At 43.2% G+C, this 21,471-nt stretch overlaps 2 protein-coding genes across 4 annotated transcripts in view; one reads left to right on the top strand and one right to left on the bottom strand.

Annotated features, from left to right (window-relative positions):
- LOC119170332 (salivary peroxidase/catechol oxidase) overlaps window positions 1–17,080 on the top strand; it is a 174,102-nt gene extending 157,022 nt beyond the window's left edge. For both annotated transcript variants that reach the window (XM_037421471.2, XM_075876845.1), the window contains exons 6-15: window positions 1,548–1,715; window positions 2,275–2,376; window positions 2,678–2,800; window positions 4,998–5,239; window positions 5,765–5,897; window positions 6,877–7,004; window positions 8,659–8,861; window positions 11,759–11,928; window positions 12,617–12,725; window positions 13,118–17,080. In XM_037421471.2, the coding sequence (XP_037277368.2) occupies window positions 1,548–1,715; window positions 2,275–2,376; window positions 2,678–2,800; window positions 4,998–5,239; window positions 5,765–5,897; window positions 6,877–7,004; window positions 8,659–8,861; window positions 11,759–11,928; window positions 12,617–12,725; window positions 13,118–13,205 (1,466 nt within the window). In that variant the 3' untranslated portion in view covers window positions 13,206–17,080. The remainder of the gene's footprint in view (window positions 1–1,547; window positions 1,716–2,274; window positions 2,377–2,677; window positions 2,801–4,997; window positions 5,240–5,764; window positions 5,898–6,876; window positions 7,005–8,658; window positions 8,862–11,758; window positions 11,929–12,616; window positions 12,726–13,117) is intronic.
- A 1,484-nt stretch (window positions 17,081–18,564) lies between these two features.
- LOC119170333 (KICSTOR subunit 2) overlaps window positions 18,565–21,471 on the bottom strand; it is a 53,482-nt gene continuing 50,575 nt past the window's right edge. For both annotated transcript variants that reach the window (XR_012886771.1, XM_037421472.2), the window contains one exon: window positions 18,565–18,768. Coding sequence is in view for 1 of the 2 variants with exons in the window: in XM_037421472.2 (XP_037277369.2) it covers window positions 18,595–18,768 (174 nt within the window). In the remaining variant the exon portion in view is untranslated. The remainder of the gene's footprint in view (window positions 18,769–21,471) is intronic.

Genomic DNA, 21,471 nt, shown 5'->3' with positions numbered 1-21,471 from the left:
CCATGTGGGCCGCCTTATTCAATTGACTAGTGTAATTCAGTCAAAGCTAAAGCTTTTACCACTGTGAAATATCACTAATTGCAATTCCGACGCGAGTAGCATAAACACAAGCCTCCTATCACTGAACAAAAATTAGCCTCTTTTATGTGATACGCATGCTTACATCCGGCCGTATTGGGTAATCCGCATGGGTAGAAAACAAAAAAAGGACATACCAGGAAAACATGCCTGCACTGGAACAAAATATACCCACCTCGTTATCTACATGTAGGAATATTATTTAATCGACTCGGAAGGTTCGGACTGTGTATTTCATTCCATCCGAGAAAATATATATAATAACAATACCATATACCGGCTGTATATAAATATATCGGCCTACAACCGCAACAATGCGCCGGGTATCTGTTATCACTTTCTGAAACACTGCGTTAATTTGGTTCGTCCTGTTTGCAGAAGGAATGCGTGGTTTCCCTTGATCTAATCGCGGAACGTGCGGCAAAAGTGATAAAAAAAGAAATAAGAGAGGAGAAACGGCTCCACTGGTATTCGGAATGTGGCCAATTAGCTTGTTAAATGTACTCATTATATGGGTACACGATGCTGAGAAGTACGAATCCAGCTTACGAAAATGTTGATGGACACACGAAAACTTTCTCTCTCTTTTTTCCCCTCCCTCCGGGCGTATTATAGTCCTGTCGCCACCAATGTTCTTGAGGCATGGTCGGCGGGGTTAACGTTCTGTACTCTTCCTCGAGGAACTGATCTAGATATAAGTGGGGCGGACGTACGGCATCGATTTCCCGGCGATCAATTTCTCTTCATTTCTTCCCTATTTCACGTGAGTGTCTATGCGGACTTACTTACATAACTGAAGCAAAGAATTTTTCCGCCAACGAATGTTGTGTAAAGACAGTGCCCGATTTATAACCTTCATAAGACATACAGCTTAAGTTATTCTTCACCTCAAGTATAAAGAAAGCATCGGCAACAAGAGACTCATCGTGAAAATGAAGATCCTCGCTGAATTTTAAACCATGAGGGAAAAAATGAAAAAAAAAGTGTGTTGGTCGCAGATGAAGCACAAATGAGCAGCAGATAATGTATATGCATGAAAAGTACTCAAGTGTATATTGCAACATGTTTCTTTTTTTTTCCTACTTATTTCACGTACTATCGAACTCGACGTTCAAGTGCAACTGTCTTTTGTCTGACTGTTCTCAATGTAAATGAAACTGCGTTGTTATTCAGTTTTTACCTTATGTTGAAATGTTTTTTTTTTACTGTCCATAATTATTTACATCAGTTTAAATGTGGTAGGGCTGGCTTCGTTTTGTGTGTTCAATGAATCAGACTAGCCTACCCTCCCAATCTTTTTGCTCCTTTAGCGTTCCAAGTGCTCTTCAGCTAAATAACAGAAGGAATAAAAAATAAATACGTCGAAGGAAAGATTTACATCACATCGGAGCCCATTTATTAGATATTTGTGAGCTAATTTAAGCAGCACTCGAGTGACTCACACGATCATGCTCTTGTGCCTGTTTCAGACGAGGAACGCCAGGATATCGACTGCTGCAAGTACGCTCCCGAGGAGAGGCATCCCAACTGCTTGGTCATCGACGTGCCACGTGACGACCCATTCTACAAGTTCTTCAACCGCAAATGTCTTGAGTTCGCCAGAGTCCTCGCCGGTCTCAGGCCATCCTGCACACTCGGTGAGCGTCGAATACCGCTTTCTGTGATACACCCTGTTCAAAGCTGTGGGTGCATTCCAATGACCTAGTATTACATTAGGATCCCATAGTAGAGGCAGCATTGAAGCCGTAGTAACCAAGAGTTCGGCATTTTAAACATAAGTTTTTTCAACATGTTTTATGCGGTGAAAAACCATTGTATGTTATCCCCCTCCTTTTTTAACGTGCTTCCTTCTTTCTCGCTGCAGGGTAGCAAATATGCGTACACCCGATGAACTTCCATGCCTTTGATTTCTATTGCTCACTCTCTCTCTCTCTCTCTCTCTCTCTCTCTCTATTTTCCAAATTCTTCCATACACCAGTAATCAGCGCAATTAGAAGCATAAGATCATTGGTACAGTTTCTGGCAAAGCTTGATGACAAAGAAACTTCCTTTAACGTCCGTGTATATAACGTAAGATTTTTTCTTTCATCAGACACACGTTGTTTTTATTTAGTCTGCTTATTTGTAATCCTCGTGTGCATAGGCACATGTCATACCAATGCACTCTCCCAACTGAACGACGCATTTTCCTTTCAGGTCCGAGGTCCCAGATGAACATCATTTCGGCATACATCGATGCCGGCTTCGTCTACGGAAGCACCCAGGAAGTCGCCAGCCGATTGCGCGAGTTCTCCGGAGGTAGGTGTCCCCCCCTTTTTTTTTCCTGATCGAGGTCGTTGTACGTATATATATATACGTCTAGTACGTATACGATTCGGGCGCCCGGCGCTAAGTTGGCACGTCCATGATAGAGTGCTATGCAGCTCCCCGCTGCGCGACCTCGCGAACCGCAACTGGGGTGCACACCGTAATCGAAGACACCTCTCTGGGGCGGCCGTAGTATAAGATGGTGGCAGTAGAACGCCAACGCCGATCCGTATCACTGATTTGTGTCTCTACTCTCTTTCTTTTTCTGCTACTATCCCTTGCTTGAAACAAGGACGCATGAAGACCACTCCTCTGTACCGGGACTTGGGCCTCAAGGACCTGCTGCCCATGAAGACGGTCGAGGCGGACGTTGGCTGCATGGCGAGGCCCAGGAACCTTTACTGCTTCGACGCAGGCGAGTGCACAATGCAGCCAGTAATCTTCCCTTCCACCTTTCCCTTTCCCTCCACTTCCTTAATTCGCCCTGTGCGCGCTGATGTGAAACCATCATCATATGGGCGGCGGCCACGAACGTATGGCGGCCGCTGCCGTGCGCATTGGCGTCCCACTCAGACCACCTTGAGCCTGACACATCCGAGTTACACAGACCTCAAGCTTGTCAAATCTATAACGTCTCCTCGTTACACCCGTCGTACTGCCAATCTCGAAGCATCAGCGCGATACACTCAGCGCCTCGCCGACGTCGCTTTGGTCGTAATGAAGCAGCTGAAAGGAATACGCGGAGGAAACGGACAAGGACAATGTCCTGATGGATACGGGATGTCACTTGTCTCGCCGACAATAATATACGCCATAGTACGCTTAAAGAGGGGTGGGGTGAAGGTAATATACAGAGGTTGCCATGCGCAGTAGCCAGGCGACAAAGTTTGAACAGTATGCGGTCGGGTAGCCAAAAGGTATTAACAGTCGACGCAAGCAAATCAAGATCTTACAGGGCCACGTCAGTGGAACCCAGTTTACAATATTAGATTGTCTTGTCAGTGCCAAGAATGAATGAAGGGGGGAAACACAACGGCGCACAAGCAGAGGCAGATCAGACGAAGTACAACGGTTCGATGATGCCGCCACGAGTGTAGCGGTCGAAAGTTTCGACGTAATCATTCTCCTGCCGAAATATATAAACCAAGGTTACCGCCTAGCACACGCGTTTGACCCCATCATCCTTAGCAAGCTTTCACTTCGCTGTCAGTGGAGCAACAATGGCTACCGCAGGGCTTTATTGTCCCGATATAACTGCGGCCAGTTATCAAATCACAGCCCTCATGTACCCCAATACATTCTAAAACCAAGGCACGGAACGCTTGTATACGGTCCTCGAACAACTTCGAAAAGCAAGGTCAGGTACTCTTTATCGCTGTACAGGAGAATAACCTTCATCAAAGCGCCATGCCACATGAACAAAAAAATCATTTCTGGTTCGCATTGTTTAGCTTATCTTTTTGCAACGAAATAAAGATACAGCACATGATTGGTCCAAACTGTTAAACGAGAACTGAACAATACATCTAGATATACCAGGCTAATTTTCCATTGTGCGTTAAGAACCAGGGTTTAGATATAGTCTGCACGTCTGATCTCCATTGTCCGTGTCTTTATCAACTCACCAAACGATACAACATTGAGTGCAATCAAAAAAGTTCTCGGACGCTCTTTGTCTATTTTAGGTCCATTGTCCTCCATTGCGCAGGGCATGCCGATAACCAGAAAAAGTGCTTTCACGAAGACAAGCTAAACCTCACGTTGTGTTTTTTTTTTTTATGACGCCTCTTCGCTTATCATAATTGCATTGAAAATTGATATGTTTGCATTGGGAAAGAGGCTAAGGCATGCTTACACGGACAAAACAGGACGTAACTGTGCTAGGATCAGACAATACGCAAAGGCAAATTATTAAGGAAAGACCCGTGTAATTACATTTAGGATTACTTAGATTAAAATTCAAGAAACTCCGGGTGGCAGTAATTTCTGAAGCGCTCCGCTACGGCGTCTCACGTAATCATATTGTTGTTTTGAGACGTTTACTCTCAACAAATATTGCAGCTGTCAAGTGAATGTGTGTACTGTGGTGCAATGAAGGCAACTCAAAATTTATCTGCGACAAATTCACGCGTAAAATAGGCACATCTGTGGGTCTACGCGATAGATAATTGTTTTCTTTCTTGTGCATGCAAGTTACGAGAAGGCTAGCCTACGCATGTGCTTCAAGTACTATTATTATGCTAAGCCTCAACCAGAAGACTCATTTTGTCGCTCTTGCGTCTACATAAAGCTGCGCATTGATCGAATCTAGGCATGCAGTTACAATCCGGTAAAATTTGTCGCAAAGATTTTTTTAAAAGACTTATGTTCATTGCACCTCTGAATAACTAGTGGTTTATCTTCCTTATGCGTACAAGTGGCCAAAGCCTAAATACGGAGATAGTTTCTTTATACCAAACAGCTTAACTTTCAATCGTCCGGTGCTGGTTTTAAATTCTTATTACCTAAACATACTGGTATGTAACACAAGAACATATCCAGAAGACCCACATCATAATAACCGTGTAATCCAGCCAATCTCGCTTTCGTACAATCTCTTTTTTCGAACGCAGGCGACGAGCGCGTGAACGAGCAGTTGTCACTGACGGTGATGCACACGCTGTGGCTGCGAGAGCACAACAAGATCGCCAAGGGCCTGCAGGAAGTGAACCCACACTGGGACGACGAGACGCTCTTCCAGGAGACGCGGCACATCCTCATCGCCGAGGTGCAGCACCTCACGCTCACCGAGTGGCTGCCCGCCGTGCTGGGACCCGACGCGGTCAAGAAGTACGGACTTACGCCCGCACTGCACGTAAGACAAGCCGCACAATCAATCGCTCAATTATTCAAATAATTAACCGCTTGAGGTCACGAGGAGAAAATGCTGTAGTGAGCCTTAGTAGACTTCCCAACCAATTAAGTTAAGTGGCACGCATAGCCGGCACACACAGTGCCCGCAAACATAGGCTTGAATGAAAATCATGTTGTGGTTGTGTACATCACCAATCTGACGTAGTTAGCGTACATAATATAGTACAAAAAATAAAAAATAAAAACGAAGCCACTACATCAGAGAGAATTTTAATATTTGAGATTCTAGGTACACTGCGATAAACTTCTTGGACAGTTATTCGTCGCCGTATTGTGTTGATTCTTCTCTTACCGCGAGAAATACGTGTTACCTTGAGAAACATGTATACTATGCTCAATCCCTTGAAGAACAATGAAGCATTCGGCACCTCATTTTGAAGATGCGTTTTTTTTTTTGCTGTTGTTGTTTTCAGCAAATCAGCTTGAATAAAGTGGCAATTACAGCTACCGATGATAATCTATGCAGGGCTACTACGATGGATACAGTCCAAAGGTGAACGCTGGAATCAGGCAAGCGTTCCAGGCCGCTGCCTTCCGTTTCGGTCACAGTTTGCTGCCCGATATCACAGAGAGATACAACAAGTTCCACGAGAAGCTTGGTAAGTTTCCTGTGTTCTGTTTACAAAGAATACACGGTTGACCAGGTGTTATGCTTGCCTCTACAATATGTCACGCCAATTTCATGCCACATATGCATTGCACACCTATTAAGATTACACGAAGAACGTAGGAGGGAACATTCCAACCCTGTAGAAATCAAATTACACACTTAAGCAAGGACAGATGTCAGTGCAAGACTTGAGACTACGTGTTTGAGACTGCGGTTAGAGCTATAATAACGGAGCGATAATAGCAGCATAGTGTCATTTTTTCACGTCTTGCTATGAGATGGTACACTGTTCGACATTCTTTACACCAAACGTCCTTGCCACATCAAGAATTTATTGCACATAGCGAACGGATTAGGTTGCCTAATGCCTCATCACGTAACCACGATTGAAAAATTAATCAAGGCTAAATGAAATAAACGTGACATCTGTGCAGAAACATATCATGTGTGTATGCAGAAGACAAAACTTAGATCGATCGTCGAGAAAGTACACATGTTTAGCATTTATACGTTCCGGTAACTTTTGAAGCAAGCAACCTCTTTTCTCCCCTTCATCCCTTCCCCAGTGCAGGGTAGCAAACTGGATGTGCGTCTGGTTATCCTCCCTGTCTTTCCTTGCATTTTATCTCTCTCTTTCTCTTGAAGAAAGAAGTATATTATCTAATTTAGCCGGTACAATCGACGGACCATATCAGTCACGGCCACCTGTTAAAACTTTGTTTGGATGTATACTGCACACGAGAATTTGATAATGTTAGGTGACTTGCGTTAGCGTTGTTACAAGGCCAGTAACTTATGTCAGGCGTGAAGCATTCATATTGATTTGTTGTGCACTTAGAAAAATCGCAGCGACCTAACGTACTATGTGAAAGCAATAAGCTGTCATTTAATTAAGCCGAACAGATGTAAGAGCCCCGTGTCAAAACAGCGCGTGAACTAGTTTTCTCTTTCGTTTTTCTTTTCAACAGAGTCCATCCGTCTGTCTAAGTTGCTGCGTCAGCCCTACGATCTGTATAAACCCGGTGTCGTCGACTCCTTCGCTCTTGGTCTTGTCGACCAGCAGTCCAACAGAATGGACCCCGAGATCACCACCGAGGTACGTTTGAGACCAAGATTTAATAGCTCCGGATAACTTTATAAACAATAACACCATTCGCATAGCACGAAGAACAAAATACTGATGCATAAAGGTCTACTATCTCATGCATGTGGCTGCCTTGTGCATGCGCTTTCCATTAATTAAAGTTCTCTTTGTATCCCTCGCGGTAATATTAGTTCTATATCCGTCTTCCACGTTTTACATGGTCGGTCAACATCTAATGTTGTCACGGACATGACGTCACGGACGCAAAACATGGCTTCAAAAGGTGGCATAGGTGACGTCAAGGCAGAATAATCACGCCTGCGTCAGTGTGATAAAGACGTCGATGTAACGTCATCGGGGCTCTGCGCACGAATGGCGAAAGAACAGAAGTCAGAGCGCGGTTTACTGATAAAACTAACGTGACGTCACAAGGTTAGCGTCCTACCATGTTGGTGCTCCAACGTGACTGCTTCAGTGACGTCAGTGCAAGCCATCAATATCTAAAGAGCTACACTGCAATTAGGGTAACAAAGCTACCTTCATAAACATGTTGATCTGAGCTTCATGACTCAATCATGAACCAAATTACGTGTGACAGGCGATGATGTTGTCAAAAATAGGACATAAAATAAAATGTGATTACCCAAAAATGTGCCATATAAATATTTGGCCCAAGGCTCTAATTAAAGACAAATTAATTATTATTTGTGTTTATTGATCTTACGGACATCACGTTAATAAATTAAATATATGTGTGCCTCTAAATTGAGAAATTTGTAAGAATGGCTTGTCTCATGTCTTTATTTTAAAAATTGCGAAATAAATAGAGAAAGACGGAGAGAAATAAAAAATGAAGAACGCTCTGTAGACTCTATTTTCTACATGGTGTATGTGTATTTGTGTAAGTGAAGGGAGGGGGGTGTTTGGCAGATAGAAGTTCAGCAAACTTTGCAGGTCAGCTGCGACGTCAGTTGCGACTTAGAGCACGCCAAAAAAGTCAAGAATTCGTTTAAGACGTTGTCGTTAGCCACAGATGCTCCACCAAGCAAGCAGAGCTTATCTTCTTTTTTTTTTCTTTTCTGGGGGAAAGCATGGGAGTGGAGGGGTTGAGGTATTCAACTACATTAAATAGTTTAATATTGATGTATACTTGTCAGTCGCATTCTAAAGGGTTTCCCTTTGAACAATAACAAAAAGTATTAACAGCACACCAACTTGCCCAAGCGTCAACACTTTTTAACAATAACGTTACTTCTTCCTACGTAAGTCTATCGCCGTTTCTAGAATTTTTATTTGAACGTTAATGTTTACTGAATGTTTCATTGCTTGTGTAATATAAGTTCTATTCGAACAAACACTTAGCTCGTAACTTCTGCTTGTTGCATCGGGCGCGTCCGTTTCATTTCAGCAGTATACCGCTAAAGCTAGCTTCAATGACTGTAGTGATAAATCATCGATCAAAGAATGTTATACTGAAGCCAACGCGTCTTCGAGGGGACTTCGTTGCAACAGCACATGGTCCCTGTTAGACGATTTCTCGTCGCTTTAAACCTTATTATTCTCCAGACTTTGTGACTTGCAATGGTTGTGTTCTTTATAACACCGTGAAAGTAGATTATTTAACCTTAGCTGTCCGTTAATCCCCCGCGATAACTACGTGACGCAGGTGACCAACCACTTGTTCGAAATGCCCGGCGACGGCTTCGGTATGGACTTGGTCTCGCTGAACGTTCAGCGAGGTCGTGAGACCGGCATTCCCGGCTACAACGACTTCAGAGAGTACTGCGGCCTGCCGAGAGCAAGGGACTTCTCGGACCTCATCGGATACTTGCCCAACAAGACCATCCACAGATACGCGCAAATCTACAAGTACGTGATTCTGCACTCACGCACTGCTGCGTGCGCCAGCGCTAAATTGTCGACGTTGCAAAAGCTTCACAAAGGCCGCCCTCCAACGGTGTAACTAGAAAACATTTGAAATAACATCAGTACTTAACCAGAATCCATTTGTCCAGCACAGCGTATACACTGTAGCGAACTGTGAAATGCCCAAAGCGTAGGTCTATTAAAGATCGAACAGAAAATCACGACACATGCTACGGAGCATATATTTATAAACGGATATTTCTCGTTTAAAACTTGTTGTGAGATTAACTTCAAACAAGCGGGCGAGGAGGCGGTGGTGTTAGCTTCGACGTACACCGATGGTCTAGAATTCATATGGCTACGGCTGCCCGCTGTGTTCACTTGGCAGGCTTTCGCTTGCACAATGGTGCATCACGCTGTTTTGTGATAGGTTAAGATAGAGTAATATAAAGTATTTGTGAAGACTTAGCATAAATTGACTACGGTAGATTAGAGAGCGGATTTCAACCATCACCGTACGGGAACAGAACGAAGGATATATTCAGTAAAAAGTACTCAACGATGTAAGTATTCAGTGAAAGTACTCAACTATTCTTACGAGCAGTTACTCGTCATGAGATATTAGAGACCGCGGTTGACAATTATGACACAACAGCTTTTACGCAGCGCAACATGAAAGAAATTGTCGTTATCTTCCTACACATGCCCCAAGTAAGACAAGATTCTGTAAACTGAGTTTCTCATACCCCGAAGTACTGTTAACCTTCGAACAATGTCGCAGCTATAAAGATCCGTAGGCTAGCTGGCTATTAATGACTGTGTACGGTTTCAGTAAATACTATAGCAGCATATAGCGGCTTGCTGCATTTGAAATATGTGATGCACACGCTTCGAAATAAGAAAGCCTAGCGTGACGCCTACAACAAATGTATGGAACTGCCCTTTTATATGTGCTGATGTACAAATTGCTTGTGTTCAATTCTTTCTCGGTACCAAATTTCTGAAAGCTTCAAATTTTTTATCGACGCCTAAGCTTGAAAATAGAGCGCACGCAGCACTTCTCCATGACAAAATTAAGTGGGCAATGCGTTTCAGTTAAGCTGCTCAGAAATGTGGTATACAGAGACTTATCCGCTGGCAAGTCCTTTCTTTTCGCTCATTCAAGGCACCTTCAGTACAAATGTTCATCATAAGACGCAGCTAAAGGTTTATTAAATGCCCCAATTGAGCGTGCCTTTTTGGCAGCAAAGAGACGGCAGAACACGGTGACAATGCAGTAAAAATGAACATATGTATATAAACCGAAAGGATTATTCAAGACTAAACACACTCGCTGAAAAAAAAAAAGGAAATCATAGCTCCTGCTGAGGTCAAATTCATTATTTCATCAGGAAACTCCCGTTTCTGTACACCAGACAGCTCCAGTTCTATCCACCCTGAAGAAACTTTTTTCACGCAGCAACACTGAGTGCTAACCTTCTTCTCAGTCTGTATTACTTCGAGGTAGCCTAAACAAGAGACATCGACATCGAAACTACTGGGATGTAGCCTTTTTCCTGTTTCTGCAACGTATACACGCCAGCGGCCTTGCACACACCGGCTCAACGAACGAAAATGAAAATCAATCCACGCACACTGACTTTGCCCCCGCATTACCCCTCGAACTCTTGCACGAAAATAAAAATCAATCCACGCACACTGACTTTGCCCCCGCATTCCCCCTCGAACTCTTGCGTCCTCAGCTGTCGCAAAGGCGTGGGATTCCGCTCGCATTGCGGTCACCACATGCGCCTGAGTGACGCTTGCTCGCGAACTTAATTACAGTCGCCCACGGCTTCTCTGGTGCCAAAACACTCGAGTAATGGCAATTCGCCGACGACAGGAACACACACACGCACGTACGGAGTCAGCACGAATGGGTGTTTAATGTCGACAAGCAGCCCACTACAACTGGCCATTTGCTAGGCGCCGTTCCCATTTCCCGCTCTTCGTGTTCTCTTTCTTCCGAGCGTCATAGGGTTAGGTTGCGAATTCCTTGCTTCGTCAGATCAAGCCATGAGAGAAACAAGGGGAAAAAAATGACTGCAGATCCACGAAGTGAATGCTGGTGATAGAGCGAAGCTCTATTGAAGAAGTGATACAAAACATGAAGAATCCTTATGAGAATGTTTTGGGCCAGATGCGGGCTATGTGCGCTCTGTAGACGCCGTTTTAGACCATATATGCACGCTATATAAGCTCTGTAGACGGTATTGCGCGCAGATGTTTCGCTCCTGCACTTCAACTATAGGGACGATGATGACGAGCCTCGACAACAATGGCCGAAGGGCCTCATGGAGCTTCGCTCCAATAACGATTCCCATTGCAGCTCAACGTCAATTTTTTTTTTTTTGCTTTCTGCGGTTGACATTTCCAAAAACATGTACACCACACTATATATGATATAACAAAAAGGAAAATGAAGGAAAACGTATTTTATCTTTAGTAACCGAGTGGGAAGAGCATGGGGAGACAAAGAAATATTGTACAAGTATAAAGCTAAGCGCTGATATCGCGCAACTATACGTGATATCCGCGCCTAAATACACGCACCTACACCATCAGGCTGACTAGAAGGCAAGGTTAATATACTGCCAACTTATTGCGGATTTACATGTCTGCTGCCAGGAACACACGTAATACAGAATTGATTGTGTGCATGTATGTGCGATATACTTCTGTCAAGTTAACTTATAATTGAGGAGTCATTACGAGCACAAGATGATTTCGAGAGTTCACTGTGTTCCGCATATCGTTCATCACTACACATCGAGTGCATATTAGGCGCATCTCACGAGACGCGAACGAGCGGCCAGCGAGGGGCGCGTGTTTGGTATTATATGTCGTGCCATTGAACACAGGCACGTGGATGACATCGACCTCTGGAGTGCTGGCGTCTCCGAGTTCGGACTGCCGGGCGCCGTGACGGGACCCGTATTCGCCTGCCTCATCGGCGAGCAGTTCGCCAACATCAGGCGCGGAGACCGATTCTGGTACGAGAACCCAGGATGGCCGTCGTCCTTCACGTTAGGTGAGTGAGACCTCTACCGTATCACTCTTCCCACCTTGCATTGTTTCCATGGAGACAGTGCGCGCGCGTACGTGTGTCTTTCAAAGACGTGAAGCAGACCATTGTGGTGGTTGTTGGCTACCTCATTGTATATATATCCCGATTGCCTGGAGCTTAGTCGTAACGGAAGGGGAAAGAACCAATAAAGCAGGACGGTGGACAGCACATATCGGCGCGACCATAGCTGCGCTAGATGCACAAGAAGGGCACTCTGGGCCGTCGAGTACGGACTGCAACTTTCAGGCGCTGTTGCGTTCGGATTAAACTTGTATGCCGACTAATCAGGCCACTATTTCCACGAGTGAGCGAGAACCAGTGAGATAAATATAAAACTGAGATGAGAGTCAGGAGGGGCTAACTTGAACCCTACACTCTCTGAAGATACACAGAGGGATGGGGTAAGTATGAGATAGGAATGCGAATGCGATGAGTCTAGATCAATCACAAGGCACAGCGTTTCTGAAGTTGCTTCTCAAGTGGGTTACTTACGAACACTGAACTTATTTGAGTTGATGAGAAGAGCAGCCAGGCTCTTGGAACTTACTAGCTTCAGTAGAAGGACTATACCGTCCTGTTTCTTACCGAGTGATACAGTCCGATCTGTCAGGAGCTTTCGGCGATGACGCAGAACTGTCGCTTGTTCTCGCAGAGCAACTTTCGGAGATCCGGAAGATGCGGCTGGCACGGTTCATTTGCGACAACGCCGACGACATGTTTGACGTTCAGTACAGCGCGCTCCTCAAGGTGGATCCCGAGACGTAAGTTGACATTATCTTTCGTGTGCACCGAAAAGAGTACGTACGAGACCAGTGACACAATGACAGCTAAGCGCTAGAGAATTAAACTGTCCAACATTTTATATCTATCGAGAAACTTATACTAAGACATAGTGATGACATTTAAGCACCAACAAATGGAGATATCAAGCAGTTTACACCTTCATGACATTAACACCATAAAATTCAAGGATATCATTCGTGCCTTGATAATGCTGCGCGTTATAAACAAAGCAACGAAAACTGCGGTTTTTGCACCAAATTGTTGCTTGTATAACACATTTTATAGGCTTATAAGCCAGACTGAACCGAACATGTGGTATGCAAATCACCAACTTAAGCTTCTCTGACCCATTATATAACTCTCATTACAGGAACCCGAGGTTCAGCTGCAACCAGTTCGACGTCCTGCCCAGAATGGACTTCAGCAAGTGGAAAGACACGTCGTACCTAAAGAAATAACCGCTGACACTAACACGATTCCACTTTTTTTATTATTGAAAGCAAACTGCGCGAGAAAAAAACGAACAACGGGAAAAACCACTTGTCGCATCCTCTGCCCCCGCACAAACACACACATCCAACGAAACAGAAAACTGTCAGAGTTTGTCGCTGCCGCCGCAATGCTATGCGATGTCACGCGTTATCATGCACCATGCCGTAGAGTAGGCATCAGCAGCCATTACATGTTCAGTGCTTATCATGTGCGGTACACACGCACCCGCTTGCAGAAGCATTGACAGTGTTCTTAGCGTGGCAGAGATGATGTCAATGTTTGTTCCCCGATGACGTCACCATGTAAAGGCAGGCGCTGCAATTTATGAAGGCAGAGGATGCGACATCTCGCGGCGTAGTTCTCTGTGGTGTTTAAAGATGTCTAGATTCAGAGCGTCAAGCGTTTTCTTTAGGATGTACAAAGGTGACGCGAGAATGTATTTTGTGAAATGACTCGGACTCGTGTTGCGCTGCATGAAAATATCTAGAAACATGACGTTAGACCTTACGTTAGTAGCGCAATTTATTTTTAGGGAGTCATAAAGCTGTATTAGCAGAAGCGGTATACTTAAGGTATCATCTTTAAAATACGCGCAGCTTGTATCTTTTAATAACGTTTTCTTTAGTGCCATAGCGTTTTTAAAACAGAGTGGAGCATCTTCAGAAATGCGAACACGCCACAATGGGTATGCTGTTCTCGCATCAATCACAGCCTGTACGAGCAATGCACCATTGGCGTATTAGTATTTCTGACTGCTTCAAAATCTTTAGTATAAAGTAACGTGTTTATTCTTTTTTCGTTTTTTACGTCGCGCATTTAACGTCCCCGAAACTTCAGACAGGTGGCAAGTGTATGCGAGCACACTCGCACAAGAGTATTCGAACTTCCTAAATGTACATGGGGGTCAAAAGTTCCCAGGCCACTATCCCATGTATTCCTGTGGGAGTGTGGCCTAAGAACCTTTGACCCCCCCTCCCCCCGCCCTTGTACATTGCTCGTTAAATTCGATCACCATGTCCACATTTAGTATTTGCATGCGAGTTCACGAAACCGCCATTTTGTCTAGGTCCGGTTGTTGATTGTTTAAAGATCCACGACGCAAATTATCATGAAGTGCTCTCTGCTTGTCAAGAACAGAGATGAACATTCAACAGTATGTCGTTTACCAGAAATATTTGTCTGAAACGGGCAGAATTATAAACAGCCCTTTTGTATTGAAAATAGAGTCCACAACGAGCAAACCGAAACTACGCGTATAGGCAAGCTACAGCTTCGACAAGGCACGATGAGTGAGCGCTGCTCTTACGAGTTAAGAGACACAGTAACTCCAGCCTCAACATCACTGTCTATTGTCTTCTAGCTGCACTGTTCGCGTACTTTCGCCCTCCCATGTGTACGGCGGACCGCCACACAGATTCCCCTTTGTGGGCTCTCTTTTGTACATACGGTTCACTACTACGCACTTTCGGCGACTACGACCACAGGGCAGCTCATACGTCACGGATACATCGGTCAAAGCGCAATTTCGCCCACTATGTATCCCCCGCCTTGGGGCTGGGTTACCACTTCCCTCTTAAGCGAAACGGCGCCTCAGTTACCCAAGAAGGATCTCTCAAGCGATACGACTCTGCGCATGTACCGGTTGACGCATGCGCAGTGCAGCTGTGAGAGCTTATATGCTAGTAAGATAGTTAGGAGTCTGCCACTGTTACCCACACTGGTGTCCTGCACAGGCGTAGTGCCATGGCTCATGTACAGACAAGTCTCAGCCATCCGCAAGGAAAACATGCTTATATGTGGTACGCACACATATAACGGTGGCTGCAGCCTAAAGGTGGCCACAGGTGAAGTCCGCCATCTTGTGTCCTGAGAGCCAATCAGAAAAGGCAGAATTCGCTGGCGGCAAATCGCCGGGAGCAAGGCCCCGGAGCTGAGATTAAATGGTCGTAAAAAACTAGAGTAAGCATTACGGCCCCGATTCACAATTGCATAGAGCAGCTGGTCACGCTATTTTTAATTGCAGCCACTGTAGAACAGCTTCGCAGAGCTACGTGCAATAGCATCGAAACCACCCCAGAATTCTAACAGGGCAGGGGATCTGGTCTGCTGTCACCCTCTAATGAAGTCTCAAATTCACAAGGGTGTCCTGGAGTTGATGTCTTCCTTTGTCCTATTGTCTTTTTTTCTTCCTTTCTCTTCTTGCCTACAAACACAGTGTGCAGTACTACGAATGAGAACCTTTGAAGAACTCCAGAGACTTCGGATACCACTGCCATATATACTTTCAAATGCTTGCCAAGAGAGCTAAATCTATGAGTGATGCCTAGTAGCTTTAACTTAGCAAAGGCTTACCCACTGATGCTCAAAGCCCTGCATGCTTTTGAAATAATACAGAAAAACAGAATTCCTTAGAATGAAAAACTCACCTGTGCCATACCAGCAAAGCGCATTGAAGTCCCCAAGCGTGCAAGTTGGAATTTCTTGGGTCAATGGGAAGGCGAAAACAGTTATTAGGGGTAACACTTAAGTTTTCTTCTTTCTGAATGTCATAGTGGTTTTAGTAGGCTTAAAATGACATGAGTTGGCAAAACACAACTAGTATGCAATGGACGCATCATGATACGAGGTTGCCATTCTTGCCTATAAAGAGAGAGAGAATAAAATGAGGGAAAGGCAGGGAGGTTAACCAGAAATCGGAGCATCCGGTTTGCTACCCTGCACTAAGGGAAAGGGAAAGAAAGATGAGAAAGAAAGCGAAGAGCGAAATAGATGCACAAAAAAGAAAAAGAGAAGGCAGTACGGACAAAGGTTCGAAAACCACACTTCGCGACTCCCTTGACACTATCTATCATGCCCTCAACAACCACTTTAACGAAAATTGACTACCGTTCATTGCATTGGAATCAGAGACCAGAATAGCACGATAAGAGCTGCAAGCAAAAAGAGAACCAGTCTGCAGCTTGAAAAACCTTTGTCTTAAGACAGCGACGTGGGAGCAAGGTAATGATTAACAGCTGCATGTAAAAAACTTGGCGACACAATGTCCTCATCAGTAATAACTACAGACAGTGCTGAGACCAATCAAATGCCAATAACTTTCTTTTTTTACACTCAAGATTTTTTTAAACGTTGCACACGTAGGACACAAGCGTACAAGTTTTTTTTTTTCTCCTTCGGCACCACCTGCCTTTGTAAATACTTCCCAGTCTCCTCCCTCCCTCGTCTATGATATTTATATGTGACACACCTTAGGAGGTCAACGGGCTTCGTAGAGCACTAATGACAGTGTAGGGCGCTATCGCGGTACGAAACTGCATTCAGCGTCGTACTTTTTCGGTGAAGAACAAACTTCCCAGTTTCAGCACTTTCAGCATGCAAGACATTTTGGGTTTATTAGAGACTAAAGTGCCTTTGAATGCCTCATTTGAAAGATACCTTGGTACCATTCTTGTAGAAGAAAATAAAAAAAAAGAAGTGCTAGCTTCATTTCCCACGAGGCACATGAGCCAAGATTTTGTGGCTATCATGCTACCTCTTAATTACTAGCAAACATTTTTTTTTTCAGTGCTACTGCAATGCAAATCTGGTGAACATTGTTAAGAGGCGACGGGTACCAATGGCTGTGTGAAGTCCGTAGCCCAAAAGGGTCAAATGTGTTTTCTTTTTCTTCCCGTTTCTATATATACCTCTTGACTTTTCGACACAGTAAAAATATTTGATGTGAGTGAGACAGCGAGCGAACGCTTTGAAATGATACACACGCAACTTTTTTATCTGTATGAGAAGTGTGCAACTTTTGTTAACTAACTTCTGAATAAAAAAAAATGTTGGTTTTTCATTATTCGCCATGTTGCCTGTCTCCTTTACTGCATACTGCAGAAATTACTTACTAGGATATACAAAATTATTTGAATGCTATCGTGACGAAATCTGCCGTCATCCACTAAGCTTAATTTTTTCACAATATTGACACCCAGAAGTGCAGAAGCTTGGGCTAGTTGGTGCACATATATTAAAAAGCTAAAATTAGATTATGAAAATTATATATGCTGCCTAATTAATACTTCTGTTATCTGTCTTTTCATAAATGTGTGGTATACTTCCAATATCTTCACCTTCCAAGATGGGCTTTCATCAAAGTTTGACACGTGTGTGAAAGTTACTCTCTTGGCTAAAAGCTTGTTCAATCAAGGCTTTCACATTTCGATAGCCCGAAAACTCCTTTACAATGCATTAATTGGCTGAAGTACCTGCAACTACAGCAATAACAGAGAAATAGGCAACCATTACAGATATCCTTGACGCATTACATGCAATAGCACATAAGCCTATGCTGGGGAAGGTCAAGTATAGTAGCACGCTGCGCTAGTGCTAGGAAATGCCATGTATGAGGCAGTTTCTGAATCTGAGAAAGAAAATTATTGTGTTGTAAGAAATATTACACCATTTTTCCAGCAGTTCCAAGGCTACAAACGTTAACATTATGTCAGTTTCACCTAAAGTTAAAGAACATAACAGCAAGGTTCTGGCAATATGTGGAGGCGACATACAGAGCACGAAGGTGGGTCCATTTGGCTTAGTCATTCTTGCAGTGCAGCGCATGCCTTGAGGCATTGTAACCTTCTGACTGCTGGCCACCAGGACAGTGCTTTCATTACAAGGACAGCTACACCACATATTTAGTGTTGGTATACAGTGCATGAATGTTTTAGGTAAAATATACTTTTTATTGAAATATTATGAGAGTAAGGCGCTTGTTTTCGCAGCTCAAACTTCATGTCAAGGCAGAAATATTTTCCCGCAATTAAAATGAGTGTTGAGAATAACAAAGTTTCTTCGCTTCCCTCTCTAGTGTCATCCCGGCGCCCCACCATGCTTTGAGCGCGCTAGGCGCGATCAGTTTCGATTTCAACCTTAAATTTCTATGACAAATATCTCAAACTACGTGAAACTTTTCCAACTTTAAAAAAAAAAGGTATGCCATTAGTTGGCCTACACAACTTTGTGATATCAGCACCTGCCCTCAGGCTAATAATTAAAATTATTGAGATTTTCTGTATTACTGACATAATCATCAGTTTATCTGCGGAAAAGTATTTCCGCTTCGACATATAGTTCATGCACGAGAACGACAAGAGCTCGACTAGCACATAATTTTTACAAAAGCATTTGTATTATCTGAAAAGCTAAAAAGAAAACACCTTGATAATAAATGCAGTCACAATAAAATATCTGCGAATCTTTCTTAACATTCACCTGAGCAGCGACCCCTTTGAGACAGAATTCAAAACGTCTCTGCAACTGAAAAGCAAACGAAGTGAGCGCTCAGGTATCTAAAAAATAATTTATTAGCCCTCATTTGTTCCCTGGTTTCAGCATCCCGAATATTTTGTTCCCCCGCACATGGGCAGCGAGGTCTTGCATGCACGATACAATATAAGTGTCCCGTTCTGACTTTCGTGACACATAGATGGCCACCATTGTCACACGTGGATCCAGCTTGACCAGGAAATAACTCTTCTCCATTCTCTGCCAGAAAGCAATAGAGCGAGATGCACCAAAGTTGATCAGCCCATTACAGTGATAAAACAAGCAATCTACTTTCTCATTGTAGCAGTAGCTGGTATAGTTTCATGTTCTAAAACCACAACACGATTACGAGAGACACCGTAGTAGAGGGCTGGGGAAATTTCGACCATCTGGTGTTCTTTAACCTGCACTGACATCGTACAGTGCGCGGGCCTCGACCATTTTGCCTCCATCGAAATGTGACTGCCGTGGCCGGGATCGAACCCACAACCTTAGGGTCGGCAGCTCCCTAGCCACTGATCCACCAAGGCGGAAATTTCCTCATTCTACAGATGAACCCTTTATAAGAGACATGCACTGAGGAGCCATTTTTGTCCCTTAGGCGAGGTGCCTCTTATAAGCAGGGTACCATGTATACATTTGTTTATCAACCCATATTTTTATACAGGCACACTAGTGTGTCTCATAACCATTCGTCTCTTACATTACTTTCACTTAAAATGGGGTGTAACCATATTATTTCGATATATTTAACTAGCTGCAAAATATATACAACCCAACCCAAAGCAATATCCATTCTCGTGTAATATCAGCACAAGAGAAAATATCAATATGACACCCCTGTCAGATTCCCTGATGTTTTTAAATGCGTGAACGCTGCTAAAGCAATGTAAAGGTACATCTAGTATTAGAGTGAACAAGTTGTAGTTATCTCCTATTAAATTCAATGCTGCCTGAGGAACTCTGGAAGCAGACTTCCATACCCAATACATGTACAAGAAGCAAAAATGAAAAAAAAAAGGAAGAAAGAAAATCGTTAATATTTGCATTCCAGTAACATGCTCGAAAATTTCAGAGAAGTTCTTTCTACTCCACAGTTATTGATTATATTAGTTTAAATTAAAGCATAGTATTCTGAATATACTGTCTGCAATGACTTGTAACAGATTTTTAGTTTTCCACATTTACATGATATGCCTCCACTAGCATAGTTAGGGCACATTACAACACTGCTTTACATAGTGTGCAGTGTACTCTGTTACGAGCAGCTAACATCACAAATACAACATTTCACAGCAATATAGGAACAAACATTGCCATCAGACCTCTATATAATGAACCTCTACTTAAAGGGTTACTGAGGCAAATATTATGGCATGGTGTTTCCTTGCTGCACTATGTTGCTGAAGGCCTATCGTCGTAACAAGGCACATAGCTTGCTGCATTGCACGAGAAATGATTGACCACAACCTGTTTACCACTGACCAGTATCAGTTTATATTCGGGAGAGCTCCGAAAAATACAAGCCACCATGTGCAGCTAATGCCATCTAGCATGTGAAACAACACGCAGCTTTGCGACGCACTTCCGCGTTGCCTGCACAATCTGCTTGCCTTGTTTCACACGCCGCTTGTGCAGCAAGAAGTCATTGCCATTGTCATCATCAACATCACTCAGTGGCAAAGACCTTCACCACGATCACCACAAGCGTGGACTCACAAGCAGCCGCCAAATGGTAGTCTGCTAGCAGGCGTGGCATAAGCACAGAGGCTACTATGACATCATGATTTAGCTGACACCTCAGAGCTTGGCCACAGTGGTGATGTTGGAATAGTTTGGGGTCCACTTTATTTATTACAATTTCAACTTCATAAGGTGCATATGGTGCCATTTTGAGCTTGCGAACTTCAAAATTTATGTAAATTACTTTTGAAGCTGTATTCGCTTGTCCAGATCTGGTAGATGACATACACATGTCCATGATAATGAATTCCGCAAGTTCTCTAAGCAGCAAAATTTTGTGTCCCCACCTCTTTTGACAAAATCTGATATATAATAAACCTTCTCCCTTTTTTTGTCTTAGCTCTGCTAAAAATCACATATTTTTCTTTTGTGCGCTGTGCCACAAAACATGTTCCTCACCATCAGTTGCAGAGGTTGACTGAGCAATGACAACTTCGGCAGCTTGTAGAAATAATAGGCTTGTGCGAATATTAAAATACTTGAAATGTTTCAAAGAATGATACAGAATTCAAATTCAATTCAATTTGAATCTAAATCATTGAAAATTTCAAAGTATTTACAAGGAACGAATATGTGCATATTAATTTGCATGTAATCCTTTGTAAAACTGGATTCCTTGAAGTGTAGGATAGCTAAGCTGTGATAGCACCTGTCGAAATATACAATTCGCATGTAACTCTCTACAAAGATAACTTCACTGCAGTAAAGGGGTGCTAAATCGTGAAGGCATCTATAAAAATCCGCACTGCCGCGTAGCCTTACTTTAAAGTTAAATGAACATATGTATAACCATCAAATCAATTAATCATTTTTTAAGTTTAAATGCTTCTTATGCCAGCTTATATGCTCTAAATACAGTACATTTTAAAGCATTACATATTTTACAGATTATCAATAACATTATACCGAAAGTCAAATTTTGATGCTATTCAATGTTGCTTCGATTTTATTTTAATCGAAAAAATGGCACTTGCACAAAGATTTTCTTTCAAATTTTAAAAATATAGTGTGCAGGTCAGTTAGGTCAAGATAATATGCCCACTTTTTTTACATGTCATACATACCATTCGAAATTGATTCTGAATTATTACACCAAGAGCATATTCAGTTTAAACTTGCTTCGAACCTGGAATTCACTATTCGCACAAGCCTAACAAACGAAAATTGCAAGTTTACGAA

Source organism: Rhipicephalus microplus, chromosome 2, assembly GCF_043290135.1.
Source record: "Rhipicephalus microplus isolate Deutch F79 chromosome 2, USDA_Rmic, whole genome shotgun sequence".
NCBI classification, from domain to species: Eukaryota; Metazoa; Arthropoda; class Arachnida; order Ixodida; family Ixodidae; genus Rhipicephalus; species Rhipicephalus microplus.
This window is presented reverse-complemented; position numbering and strand designations above follow the sequence as displayed.